The sequence below is a fragment of the Vombatus ursinus genome, unplaced genomic scaffold (genome assembly GCF_900497805.2).
Source record: "Vombatus ursinus unplaced genomic scaffold, bare-nosed wombat genome assembly UNPS02009723.1, whole genome shotgun sequence".
Taxonomy (NCBI): Eukaryota; Metazoa; Chordata; class Mammalia; order Diprotodontia; family Vombatidae; genus Vombatus; species Vombatus ursinus.
Window position 1 is genome coordinate 1 of NW_020949501.1, and position 14,796 is coordinate 14,796.

Here is a 14,796-nt window from a genome sequence, read left to right on the forward strand (position 1 = left end):
AATATTATCTCATTTGATCTTTACAATTACTATGGGAAGTAGGTGCTATTATTACCCTCATTTTACAGTTAAGCAATTAAGGCAAACAGAAATTAAGTAACTTGCCCAAGGTCACACAGCTAGTGTGTGAAGCCACATTTGAACTCAGATTTTCTTCACTGCAGGCCCAGCACTCTATCCACTGGAGCTGTCATTCTCTGTATATGAACACCTATGGTCTTGCTGACCATCCACAAGCAATATGCTACCACTTCCCTGCTAACTCTTCCTGAGACACTGCACAGTTCTTTCCATCCACTCCTCCAAAAGGTAAAGATGGAGCAAACTGCTTTAGCCTTAGGAAAATTTCTGGTAATGGGGGGAAAAAAAAACACAACACTTGTCTGGGACTCGAGCCTGTGAGGAAACACCATCCAAGCGTGGGATCAGAGACAGAAGGACAACTGCTATCTTAACTTACTGCAATCTGACCACCTTCTTCTTTCAGATACAACTGGACATCCCTCAAGGCAGCTAATGCACATTGTCTGCAACACACAAGAACACAGAAGACAAGCATCAGAAGACAGTCTTGCCCAGGTATTCCTGAGCATCTCCTCCTTGCCTCTATTCCTAGGACTTTAGATTTTCCACATTAAAATAAAGGTTTAAAATAAAAAGTTTTCCAAGACAATATCTAAGAAAACTACTAAAATGCCCCTATTTTTGATCCAGAGATCTCTAAGGAGGTCAAAGGCAGAGAGGCCTCATATACAACAAATATTTGTAGCAACACTTTCTCTGGTAGAAAAGGACTGAAAACAAAACATAGCTATTATTTACATATTGCTTTAAGATGTATAAAGCACTCTACAAATATCATCTCATTTGATCCTCATAACAGCCATAGGAGGGAGTAATAATAGTCATTATTAATCCATTTTACAGATGAGGAAACTGAGACAGAGGTTAAGTGACTTTCCCAGGATCACACAGCTAGTAAATGTCTGAGGCTAGATTTGATGCTGGTCTTCTTGACTCCAAGTCCAGCGCTCTACCCACTGCACCACCTAGCTGCCTAGCTATGCCCAGTGAATGGGCAATAGTTATAGAAAGTATGGTACACGAATGCAATGGAATATTACTGGGGCATAAGAAGCTACGAATATGATGACTACAGAAAAGCCTAGGAAGACAGGTGACTGATGCAAAGTGATATAAGCAGAAACAGAACTGGCTCAGAATAAACTCACAGATATATTTCTAAAGTCCCCAAGACCAAAATGCTTTATTGAATAGCACTTATTCTAGGACTGTCTACCCTAACAAAAAGGGAGATAAAACTAATTTGAGAAGAAGATCTAAAAGAGTCTGAATCAACTGAAGGAGCCTAGCTAACATGTCTTTCTTTTGGTCACTATGTTATTAGTGATTGTCATGAACCAGAACAGCCATTTTTGACCTTTCCCTAGATAAGAAAAGGAAAGACTCATGCAAAACTTTTTTCTTATACAAATCCCAACCCAGGTTTTGAGAATCACCTCTGTGGTTTTTTTTTTAATCCCCTGCAAATGAAAATACACACATTTTTCCAAATATAAAACATGAATGGAATGTAAGTTATTCATTTCTACCCATCAGTTATCTAAGGTTCATTAACAGAGGATGACAGGTACTAGAAGTTGGGAATCAGAGAGGCTGCATGATTTGAAGAACATCACCACGACCACCACAAGTTACATACAAAGGGAGTATCTTTGTTTTGTGGTCCCTGCTTCTCCCCTTTAAACTTCAGGCCAAAAGAGCCTCTGCATTCCACATTCTCTCCATCCCCTTAAACAAACAGGATGATAAAAATAAGACCCAGGAGGATGGTTGAAGGAGATGCCCTAAGGGAGAAGAAACCCAGATATAGAAAATGGTTCAAGTGGAGGAAGGGAGGCAAAATACATTTAACTTTCCAACTTACTTCCGAACTTTCATGGCCTCTTCATTGTCAGGATGAAAGAAGCTATAAGAACTGAACTCCTTTACCACTTCCCGGCGGTACTCCCCAACGTTGAAAACTGTAACAGAAGGTAAAGTGACAACACCATCAGAGAAAGTAGAAAGGTTCCAACACATACAAAGGAGATAGGGTACCACTTCTACCAAAAGCTCTTACTTAGATAATGTGTGAAGACACTGAATTGAAACATACAGGTTCCCCCCAAATCTCCATCCATTCCTGTGAAAAGATGGATTCCAAGACTCCCTCAACCATTGCATCTAGTCAGCCCTGACTGTACATAAGGGTGATAAGGCTTGGTAGATATGCCTTCACATTGACTGCCCACCATGCCTGGAATGTATTCTCCTTATCTTAGAATTTCTTATCTTTTACAATCTCCATTTTCTGTCAAAACCCAACATAAGGGTCACATGAAGCCTTTCCTAATCCCCCCAGCTGCTAGTACCTTATCCTCCCCCCAAAATTAGCTTATATTTATTTTGTAACTTCCTATATATGTACAGATTGTCCCTCCTAACAGGATATAAGCACCTTGAGGGCAGGGTCTGTTTCATTCTTCTGTCTATATACTCTAGCCCCTACCACAGAATCTAACTGAGAATATTTGTTGACTGATTATCCAGTACCACCATCAATGGGACTTCCCATATTCAAGGATGTGAAACTGACAAGGCTGTGGCCATACAACCATGACCCCACATATAGAGGTAGAGTCTCAGAGATCCTCATAACAGCCATAGGAGGGAGTAATAATAGTCATTATTAATCCATTTTACAGATGAGTGAAACTGAGGCAGAGGTTAAGTGACTTTCCCAGGATCACACAGCTAGTAAATGTCCAGAGAAAATCTGGAAATAATGGATGTGGAGCAGCCTAAGAAACTGGAGATGTACGTTCTAGTCCCATCTCTGACATACAATGGCTATGTGACCCTGGGAGATGCACTGAATCTCTTAATGTTCTAGTGAATTCTAAAACTTTATGTTGCAGAACAGGTTTCTCTAAGATAAACACAGTCCAGTCCCACCCTACTATATAAGCCTGATTATTTCCCATTCCTCACCTCTAGTTATGAGCATACTCTCCTACTTTAAATTACTTTGAATATACTGTGCACTTATTTATCTGTATAAAGGTTGAATCCCCCAAGAAGAATGGAAGTTCTTTGAGGGCAGGGCCTCTCCAGAACTTTGCACAAATTAGGTAATAAATGCCTGTAGAAATTACATTTCCATATCCTCATTTATGCCTGGGAGGTAGATAATACAGGCGTCATGATGCCCATTTTATAGAGAAGAGAAAACTTCAGAAAATTAAGTGATTTGCCCATGGTCACATAACTTGTAAGTATCCGAAGTGGGATAAAAGACCTAGGCCTTTCTGAATTCTATCAACTCCCCCACAGCTGCCTCTACTCAGCAATAAAGCCTTCAAGCAACAGCTAGATCCCTCCCCCCAAGTTAAACCATACCAGCATAAGAACCCAGTCTTACCTTTTGTGGGGACACCAATCCAATTGAGGTAGCGTGTCAACTTCTTGGACATATAAGTCTTTCCCCTTGCTGGGAGTCCGACCATGACAATCACAGTAGGGGAATTGGTCAGCTGCGGTCCACAGGCTGGAATAAGGAAGAAGACCATAAATCCACACCTGGGTCTCAGTATCAAAACGGCGACCACCGAGATCTACACAGGTACACAGCTTAACTCAAAGACCCTTCCAGATATAATTTATATTTACTCTGCCATACTTGAATGCCCCAGCTCTATGCTCCCAGTTGTTTCCCCAACAGAAAAGAACACCTAGAAAATGGGAAAGCTGCAAGTTTGCAAAGTCACTGAAATTTATTTAGTTTTAACTTATTTATTAATCCTGATTTCTTCCCTCAATTATTTTGAATTTAACCTTTATACAGCATATTTGTACATAACTGTTCATACATTGTCTCCCCCATTAGACTATGAACTCTGTGAAAAAAGGATTGTATTTTTTTTTCTTTTAGTCTCCTGAGCTTTCCACAGTGCCTGGCATGTAACAGGTGCTTAATAAATGTTTATTGACTGACTTTGGTCAGGAGATATGCAGACACCTAATTTTTCCATCTCTACTGCTCTCAGGCCCTCCCCTACTACTCCTTCTACTTGATCCAGTGTTGATTCAAGCCAGCACCTGCTTAATGAATGATAAGTCAAGGGATGGCAAATACTCCATCCAAGTCCACTACATGTCAGGCAAAATCCCAGCCAGAGTCACTGATTCCAGGGAAAGGGGGATGTACAACAGCTTGCTCTTGGCTTCAACTCAGGTACCTGAATCCCACCAATCCAAAGCAGGAAATATCTTCCAAGGCCTTCTACACACTTCCACAAGTCTATCAAAATGAAATCATTTATGCCGAGAATAAAAAGTTTTACATAAATGACAGCTGTAATTACTTAGAAAGACGCACACAAGGGACTGATCTTCAAATCTATAGCACCAAATTTCCTTAGTCTGTCATCTGGCTGATTCTCCACATGTCCCTTATGTTCATGAGCTATTTCTCAATGGAAACAGAGACAAGCAGTCAGAAAAATCCCAAACCAAGGCAAGACAGTCCTGGTCCTCAAATGAGTTGACTGGCCAGCGAGAGTCTCATGTTAAAAGAGGCAGCTGCCAAGATGCACAGGTCGCTACAAGATCTTTACTATCACATTTTACTACTCATCCAAATGGACACGTATTTAGACAAAGACTTTAATATGCAGTTCTGAGGTGTCTAAGTGTCAGAATAGATATACAAACAGCCTACCAGGCACCTTGCTTCCGGGGGCCAAGGAAAGGAGCAACCTTTCATTTAAGCTGGGCATCCTAACTCCATCCAAACATGGCAGTGCTTGTCCTGTGTTTTAATAGGCTGAGATCAAGTGTTTCAAACACCCACTTAGCTATTCTCAGACTTGCTTCCTAGTTCTTTGAGAGGTCAAAGGACTAACCAAATGGGCCAGCACAGGAGCTAGGTCATTGGAGAAAGAAAGAGCAGATTAAGAAGTATCTCTGTTGGGAAAGATGGTATGCTAGACTTAGCACTGTGTTTAAGTCCCACCCCTGTCATTTACTAGTGGTAAGACTATGGTTAAGTCACTCAACCTTTCTGAGCCTCAGTTTCCCCACCTGAAAAAATAGGCAAAGAATAACTATTCCAAAATAATTTATTTTCTTTGTTAATGCTATGTGCATTTTATTTTATGCATTTAAAACCATTATTCAGAAAATGGGACCACAGGTTTTGCTACACTACTAAAGGGGTTCATGATGCAAAAATGGTTAAAAGCACCTCTGCTCTAAGGGTTATTTTATTGTGATGATCAAATGAAATAAAGTATTCAAAACGCTTTGTAAGCCTTAAAGTATCACATAAATGTCAGGTACTCATTATTATGTTTTGGCCACTGCTTAACCAGAGAACTGGCATCAGGTGACTTGGTGAGGTCTATGGCCACATCTGTTGTACTACGTCCCAGGCCGAGATTCCAGACACAAAAGCAAGGCTTTACGCTCCCTTACTAGATATGGCCACCAGGCAATAAGAATCCTCTGAGAAGATCAACCAGCATTCAAAGACATGCACAGAGATACACATGTGCACACCTGTGAGAATTCTCTCTCCCTGACCTAAGAGCAGAGGCCAGGGCAGAAGGATCAAAGTGGAGATGCAGACTTTCTACTACTATTCACTAATCTCAAAAATAAATCTCTGGAATCAGATACTCTGAAAGGGAAAACTTCACCTTCCAGGAGAAGGAAAGAATACTGAACTTCAAACCCAAACAAACCCCCATCCCCTTATCAGTGCCAACGCTAAAGGCAATTTTCCATGACCACAAATACATGTTTTCCATGCTTTAGTTCCCTCATCTTGTAAAACTGGAGGAAGCAGTGGTTAGATTAAAATCTAGTTACTAAATGATCTCTCTGAGGTCTTGCCCATCTCTAAATCTATGACCTTATGTATGATCTTGTAAATTTGGTTTCTTCTGTATGGGAAGAGTCTAAATAGTTTGCCAAACATTTGAGACAGCAGCATCTGTCACTACCTCTCTGCTTCACTCCCTAGACCAGGGGAATTCCTAACCTGGGGTTTATGGTGTTGTTTTAATATTCTGATATGTAAACACACATATAATTGGTTTCTTTTGTAATTCTCTGCATTTTATTTTATGCATTTAGAAACACTTAAATGTCCAAATGCATAAAATATTAAATGTATAAAACATGTCCAAAAACATTTAAATGCATAAAATTCACAAGATGACAAAGGAAACCACACATACACAAGTGTATGTATGTATCATATATATCTAAATGCATAAAATGTGTCTGTTACAAAGGAAACCAATCATATATAATGTATGTATACAGCATAATGTGTTGTGAGAATACATTTATACATTTAAATGTTTTTGGACATGTTTTATACATTTGATGTTTGGACATTAGGCTTTGTCCACTACCAAAAGCATTTATGACACAAAAAAAGTTTAGGAACCCCCTGCCCTGATCTGACTCCTAGGAGAACAGGGGAAACTTTCGGATGTTTCTGTCTTATTCTCCCTTTTCCTATTTCCTGATCATATGCACAAAATCATTCTCCTACTGTACATTTAAACTGGGTTCTCAAAAATTCCCCCTTGCCTCAGTTTCTCTTCTTTCATCATTCTTTAACAGATGGACCTATCTGAGGCATCCCTTTTGACCATCCTCCACTCCCCTTTTCCTCCTTAGGGAGCCTTCAATTTCCTGTGACCTCAGAACTGATGACAGGTTGTGACAAACAACAAATGTAATCATCCCTCCTCTGTGTTATTATCTTTCTCTCCCCCCCCAACTCTTCTTCCTTCTCCCACAGAGAATTAAGGCCTGGTGACCATTTAGTCTAATAGACTAAACCACTTTCCTTCCAGGTAAATGGCTCTATGAGATGCTACCCTCAAAAAAACAGGGTTCACATGGGGCCCCTATGCCAAGGCAAGCAGGAAAGGCAGTGGATCACTCAGTGATTGTTTAATGGAATTTAAAATTACCCTCTTTTCTATTGCTTAATCCTACCATGATGACAGTAACCAAGAGAAACAGTTCAAAGCTAGGGAGTGGCAAAAATGAAAGCTAAAGTGAAAACCTACCTGCCTTAACCTTGCTGCTATGTAATCACCCCCTCAGCAGTCTATGGAAAACAGATAAGTCTCCTGCCTAGGCCTTCATCAGAATGGAATGCAGGAAACACCCGGCAAAAACAGCAGAGCAGGAATAAAACAGGTGATGGAAGAAAGGTTACTGATGGGCATCCAGATTCATCGTATCAAATCCGTAAGCATAGAAACACCCTGGATCAAACCGATGAATGGGCCATCCAACCCCAGAATTCAGTCTCTTAAGAGCAGCAGCGGGGGACATTTTGTAAGGGAACAAATTATGGTGTAGCAGAGAGTCAGAAGGCTTGGGCTTCCATTTTAGCCCCAGCTCTATTCTTTATGAGCCATTCATAGGATCACAAGTCTAGCCTTGGAGGGAACCTCTGGGGTCATCCTGTCCAACCTGCTGATTTTTACAGTCAAGGAAACTGAAACCTGTTAGGCAACCTTGGACCAAGAGTCACTTTTCCTCTTGTTTCTCAATTTTCTCATCTGTAAAATAGGGGAAATAACTGCTTTGTTTGCCTGAGAGGACTGATATGATGATATACAGGGGGAAAAAATGGCATATAAAGGCATTCTCAAAACTTTAAGTAGCATTTTTAAAAATAGAGTTCTATCATTATTATGGTAGCTGTCCTTAAGGACACCACACCACCGTCAAAGGCTAGGAATGCCCTCTTGAACTCTAACATGGTTTCAATGGCCATTTCCTTTATAATATTTGTTGCTGTTCAGCCAGTTTCAGTCATATCCAACTCTGTGACCCCATCTGGGGTTTTCTTGGCATAGGTACTGGAGTGGTTTGTCATTTCCTTCTCTGGCTCGTTTTACAAATGAGGAAACTGAGGCAAATAAGTGACTTGTCCAGGGTCACATAGCTAGTATCTGCGGCCAGACCTGAACTTAGATCGAAGATGACTCTTCCTGACTCCAGGCCTGACACACTATCCGCTGCTGTGTGTGCCTAACACACACCAGCTAGCTGCCGCTTCTTTATAACAAGGGAACACCCAATCTCAAAAGACCCAGTCTCATTTTTCGCCTACTGGATGCTATTATCAGTATTAGTTATAACCACTGTACAAATGAGGAAACTGAGGCTCAGAAGTTAAGTGACTTATAGTCATACAACTATGAAGGCAGCATTTGAATCTAGGCCTTCCTGATTCCACAACCAACACTGTTATTCATCCCTATGTCCTGTGATCCTATGAACAGTCCATAAAAAACAGAACTAGAGCTAGAATGGGTCTTCATAAAAGATAGCAGTTACCAAATATAGTTCATTCAGTTACCTATCATATCGCGTCTAAATCCTTATGCCTAGACATCTGTTTCTCTAAAAAAAAAAAAAATTAAAGGCTTGAACCCAGTGCACTACACATTCCACTCTAAATTACAGGTGCCTCTGAGACAGCGGGAGGAGACTCATGACTAGACCATAGCCCCTTATTCAAAAGAAATAAGCAAAGGAAAGCCATGAGGAGATGGAAATACATTAATATTGCATATTATAAAGATATATGCATGCAAAAAAATCTACAGTCAAGAGGGGATACAGGTATACATTTAGGTGAAAACTGGGGGGGGGGGGCAAAAAACAGAAGACTATTTTCATCAGTGACCACTACAGATGCTCAAAAAGGAGAAATAGATGTGTTCAGGAAACAGACCACAAGCCTGGCACGGAGAGATCATATACTGGTAGCAAGGGATTTCAATCACCTAGATGTCTGCTGAGTCCTTTCTGCCAAAACAGAAAAGATAATCTCTTGATTTACTTTCATGATAATTTCATCCTTAAAAAAAAAAGTAATTTTTTCTGGATCTGATTGATACCTCCTAGGAGAAACTGCAGAGTTGAAACATCAAGAACTTTGGAAGCTAGTGACCACTCCCCACTGTGGAATTTGTGATGGAGGAGAGAAAAGCTGAGAATAGTCTAACATTCGCCCTAGATTTGGGGAGAGACTTCAAAAGGTTCAGAGTTAGGTTAAAAAGGATCACATTCCAAAGATGATATCCCAAGAGGGATAAGGAAGCTCTCAACAAAGAAATTCTGAAGACACAAAAGAAGGGAGGAAAAGAGGAGGAAAAAGGAGTTTTCTAAAGTCTCTAAAGAGACTGATATATCACTAACCAACTGAGATTTTTTTTTTAACGTGGAAGGTAATAGAATATAGACCTCATCCCATATAAAGGGCACCAGAAGTAAAACATTCAGAAGATGAGGCTGGTGAGGAAAGCTAGGGATATTTTTTTTTTAATGATGAGTGGATGGGCAGTGTGATAAGTTATACTAGAGAAAAAGGGAGGCAGCATGATATAGTAGATACTGAGCTGGGCTTGGAGCCATGAAGAATGAGGTTCAATTCCCAATACATACTGGCTATAAATTCCTAATTGTTGATTTCAGTCGTGTCTGACTTTTCATGACCCCTTTGGGTTTCTTCTTGGCAAAGATACTGGAGTGGCTTGCCATTTCCTTCTTCAGTTATTTTTACAGGTGAGGAAACCGAGGCAGCAGACAGGGTGAAGTGATTTGCCCAGGGTCACATAGCTCAATTAAGTGTCTGAGGCCAGATTTGAACTCAGGAAGATGAGTCTTCCTGACTTCAGTCCTGGCACTCTATCCACTGTGCCACCTAGCTGCCTTGTAAATGTCTAGGCAAGTTACTTAATCTCTCAAGATTCCAAACAATTCTCTAAGGCTCTTAAATTAAGCAAAGGAAGTTGACTTGTCAACTTCCATAGATAGAAGACTTCTCAAACCAGTGAAATAAGGGCTTAATCCCTATCCTATGAAGAAAAAAAAAGGGGGAGATTAGAAAAGGGAGAATACTGATGCTCAGAGTAGATGAGATGATTACCGATAAAGGAGAAAAGGTAGAACCATTCAACCCTTATTCTCCTTGTTGTGGGCTCCTCCCCCTCCCTCCATCAAAGAAACTGATCTTTGAACTGTAACAAGCATAACAAAAATAGTTAATAGAGTTGATACCCAAGATAAGGTATTTGTCCTTCAAGTTCTAGTCATCCATTACAAATGAAACATTTTAGGTCCTGAAAGAATCAGTGGATGTGACTGCTGAACTACAGTCAGAGATCTCTGAAAAATACTCAACAGAAGGTACCACAGGAAGATGTTCAGATTAAAAAAAAAAAAAAATTAAGAGTATATTCTACAAACCATAGGCCAGTGAAGCTGATTCCAATTCCTGGCCAAATTCTAAAATGTCTAATACATATATGCTGGGTAAACATCTAGATAAGGCAGCATCAATCTGAGAGCCAGCAGGGAGAAGTCAAGCCTCACAAAAATGAGATCCTTTCCTTTCATGACAGGCTAACTCCAAAAGCAGTCAGGCCCTCAGTCACAAATGGTTCAATCAACCCTACTACGTTTGAGGCACTGTGCTAAGGTCAGCACTAAGTCTGATATTAATATGGTGAGCGATCGAATGGGCAAACTGGCCCAAGTGGCAAACAGAGCAGAATGGGATTGGCCTGTGAGTTGCCCCTATACTTGCACGGTCAGCAAGACAGGAGGACTTTTTTTTTTTAAATAAAAAACAATTAGAGCCACACAAGAAGCCATTGGACTCCCTCTATCACTCACGGTCTTCAATCAAAGGATGGGTTGACCTCCTGTTATGTAGATTGTGGACATAGTGAGTTCTTATTCAGGTTACAGGTTGGGCTAAGATGCTAGTTTATAAAGTTCATTCCAACTCTGGCTCTGTGGGTAACAATTGTCGGGAATGTTGTAGAGGGGATTCTTGCTCAGGTATGGCTGGAATGTCCTGGATCAGTGGAGTCAAACTCAATTCGGGAAACATAATGATTTAGAAAATAAAAAACATCGTATTGTGTTTTTGTTAAACATTTCCCTTTTTTGTTCAGTCACGTCCAACTCTTTGTGTCTCATTTGGGGTTTTCTTGGCAGATACTGGAGTGGTTTGCCATTTCCTTTCTCCTGCTCATGTGACAGATGAGGAAACTGAGGCAAACAAGGTTAAGTGACTTGCCCAGGGTCACCCAGCCAGGAAGTATCTGAGTTCAAATCAGATGTGTCTTCCTGACTCCAGGCACTCTATCCACTTCTCCACCTAGCTGCCCCAAACATTTCCTAATTAAACTTTTATCTGTTTCTGGAAGCATTGGTTGCTGGCCAACTTTGAGAATCTATGATTCTATGTAATTGTGAGCTATTATTATTATGTAAATTTTCCCCACACATTTCTTGAGCGTTCATGCACATCCCTGACATTGCCAACCCTCTTCCCAATTCCGATAAACTCCGAGATCAGTCTTTTACTATGCCATCCCTCTAAACTCAAAATCTGGCAATAATGCCTGGTCCTTCAGACATTCAATAAATATTTAGAGATAAAGAAAAAAAATTAATCAACATTTATTAAGTGCCTATAAGGTGCCAAGCACTGTGCTAAGTGCTGGGTACAGAAAAGAGGCAAAAGATAGTCCCTGCTCTCAAGGAACTTACAATCTATACCGGAAGACAACATACAATTATATGCAAAGCAAGCTATAAACTCGATAAATAGGACATAATTAACAGAAGGAAGCCGCTGGAAATTGAGAGGGACGGGGGAAGGCTTCCTTTAGGTGAGGTTTTAGTTGGGGCTAAGGAAGACAGTCTAGAGGGGGAGGGGAAGAGTTCAGGCAAGACAGGTAGGAGTGACACCTGTGAGAAAAAGGTCAGGTTAGCTGAACTATAGAGATGGGTGGCAGCCAGGTTGTAAAGCATCATAAAAGCCAAACGGGGAAGAAGGACGTCTTGCAACGACAGTAATTTCTCCTTTTCTGTGAGACAAAATGAGGCTCTTTTGATATTTTGTCTGGGATCAGAAATTAAGTTAGGTGAAAGGCAAAGATACGTAAATTAAAGGGTTCCGAGAGATAATTCCAGGTTCAAATTTATGGAGCTGCACACTCCCCAGAGATTTCAAAGGAAAAGAGGAAGGCAATCCATCTGCTTTCAAGAATGCCCCTCCTCAGCGGCACTGCCCGCTCGCTTCCCCAGTGCTTTGAATGCCTAAGAATGCAATTGAGCTTTAAAAGATATTTCTCTTCGTGTGAGACGTGCAGGACCATGGAAGCGTAATGGTGACCCAAATAAAAAAAGATGACTCGCACTCTCCAAAAGTCAAACATTCAAGGAGTAATTCTGTCAATACTGAAGGACCCTTAGAATCCTACCATGAACCCCAACATTAACATATCCACCTTTCGAGACTGGGTTATTCAAATGCCCCATAGAGTCAATGAAAAAAAAATTAATAAGATTTTATTCCCGAAATTTGCCTTTCCCGACTCAGAGCTTTAGAATTTGGCTTTATTCCAAATCGAGAAAATGCATTCCAAATTGCACTGGTAAGTTTCCACAGACATTCAATTACACCAGGCACTTAAGTCTAAGACCAAGAAATTTGATATACAAACCCTATCATCTATCTGACTACAGAATATAATGCCACTCCCTAGGAGTGGCAGGTAACTAGCAGGTAACAAAAGGACTCATCAACTGCTGTAGCAATCAAATTTTTGCAGCCACCAAATTATTCGCAGCTACGAAGGCTGGAAATCGAAGGGGAGATTAAATGCAAGGAACTGCATTTTAGCGCTCTCAAGGAACAGACTTCTTTTCTCCCCCCCCCCACTAGAATGGATTACCAAGGAATGAAATCCCCAAGGTCAAATTTCCATCTCCAAGTCAGTCAGTCAGTTATTAAGTGCAAGGCACTGTATACTAAGAAGTAAGAACCGGACCGATTTCACAATTACTAAATCCCACTTAAAAACAAAACAGACCTGAATTGCTAGGAGGTGGGAGACATGAAACAAGGCGGCAGGACCTGAATGCATCAGATACCATCTACAACTATCGAGGTGCTATCTTTCCTCTAGGAGCTGACAGAGAAGCAGATATGCCTGGACATCTTAAAGATGACTATCTCAGGAGTCCAAGAAACCCAGGAACCAATCTCCCAAACTCAGAAATGCCTTGGACCCCAAAAGAACAGAAGTCACTGTAAAGCATTTACAATTACAGTGCAGATGAGGAAGACGTCCAAGTATTGCTTTATTGAAAAAAAAGACGACTATAAAAGTCAGCTTTATTTGTCTGGTGGATTCAAGCCCAATCTCTTCCAGCAGAATTCAGGAGCAGGTCCTGACGGCGACCTAATGAGTAAATACGTAGTGGCTGATGTCAATCATTCTGCATTTACTCTAAGAGATGTACCTGGTCAAACTAATCTGGGAAAGGGGATAAGGGTATTATAAAGTGGAAGGGACATTGCAAAGGAAAAGGGAGTACTGCAGAAAGGAAGGGCGTATTGCGGAGGGGAGAAGGTATTGCAAGTACATTTTGGAATAAAGGTTAAAAGAGAGGAGAGAGGGGAGGGAGAGAGCCCTACTCCGATGCTGGCCGGTCTCCAGGCAGCTGCCACGCTCCCCTAGCCCCTTCGTGCAGGATTTCGGTTTTTTCCTAGCTCTCCCAGTTCCCGCAGGCCCGCCCTCGGCAGGCTGCTCGGCGGCCCCGCTCCTCCAGTGGCCCGGAGCGCTCGCGTGATGCACCTTCCATCAGCTACCAGCTGAGCCGAGGAGGAGGGGAAAGGCGGACGGGAGCCCGAGTCCTGCAAGTCACGAGACCTTGCTCGGGCCCCAGCGGTACAATCAAGTTCAAAGACGGGCCTGTCTAAGTCAGACCCAGAAGCGCGGAAAACTGCGAGGAAGAAGAGGCACCGACTGAGCAAGGACCGCAGCTCCGGCTTCCCTGCAGCCGACCACCAACCCCCGGCAGAGGCAGAGCCGGCATCGGGCTCTTCCGAGATATCCTGCTCTCCGGGTTTTCCTCTCGTCCCTGCTTTCCTGAATGAGCCGCCGGGCTGGGCACGCCCGCTACGCCCCCCTTCCCGCCCGGGAGGCGCACGTGGAGGGGAACTAGCTTTAACCCCCACTCCCTAAGCCCCCCGGCTATCTTCCCTCCTCCCTCTGGAATTTCCCCCCTCCATCCCTCCCTCTACCGACACACACCCAGGCGCAGCGGAGACGCGGGGCTCCAGCCTAGCAACGTGAGCCCGGATGGTGTCAGGTTGCGCCAACCCTCTCCGCCCCCTCCGTCGCCCCCCACAGAGAGATGAGGAGCAGCCGTGGCAGTTAGAGCTCTGCCCGGATGCAACGAAGGAAGCCCCTGCTGCTTTGCCGCAGGCTCCCGCACTCCATCTAGCCGAGCACGTCTCCTCCATCCTCCCCAAGCACCTAGGACCAAAGCTACCCCTGGCTCTGGAGTCGGAAAGGAGCATGACCACCTGCAGCTCCAGAACTAAGGGAACCCCTCCCCCCAACCCCTCCTCCTGGGGGCTCCTCCTTCCACGCTCCAACTCCCCACCCGCAACAGATCCCAGGACCACCCGAGCAGCCCGCCTCGAACACAAAAGCGTGCTTCTCCGGTCGCAGTCACACAATAGCTCTTTCCAAAGGGTTCACGTTTAAACAAACCAAGACACAAAGGCTAGAGGAGAGGCGCACGTCCGCGCCGTAGGTCCCTCCCATCCCCGGGGGGGCTAGAATTCCCGCACCTCGGTACCTACGTCTTGGCAACGAA

At 42.6% G+C, this 14,796-nt stretch overlaps 1 protein-coding gene across 1 annotated transcript; it reads right to left on the reverse strand.

Moving 5' to 3' along the window:
• Positions 1-419: 419 nt before the first annotated feature.
• On the reverse strand, positions 420-14,784 carry LOC114036101 (6-phosphofructo-2-kinase/fructose-2,6-bisphosphatase 3-like). Its single transcript, XM_027852498.1, has 4 exons — positions 14,771-14,784; positions 3,485-3,610; positions 1,949-2,045; positions 420-527 (listed from the first exon to the last, which is right to left on the reverse strand). Exons 2-4 carry the CDS (start codon positions 3,567-3,569, stop codon positions 452-454), a joined length of 258 nt encoding a protein of 85 aa, XP_027708299.1. The 5' UTR covers positions 3,570-3,610; positions 14,771-14,784; the 3' UTR covers positions 420-451.
• Between the last annotated feature and the right edge of the window lie 12 nt (positions 14,785-14,796).

What these genes read in the sequence shown, in the direction of transcription:
- LOC114036101 (XM_027852498.1), bottom strand. Translation starts at nt 3,569, where the DNA reads ATGGTCGGACTCCCAGCAAGGGGAAAGACTTATATGTCCAAGAAGTTG. An exon ending in GATTGGTGTCCCCACAAAAG is followed by an intron (nt 2,046 to 3,484) that starts GTAAGACTGGGT and finishes CTTCTGTTACAG; the next exon opens with TTTTCAACGTTGGGGAGTAC. An exon ending in GAGGCCATGAAAGTTCGGAA is followed by an intron (nt 528 to 1,948) that starts GTAAGTTGGAAA and finishes TGTGTGTTGCAG; the next exon opens with ACAATGTGCATTAGCTGCCT.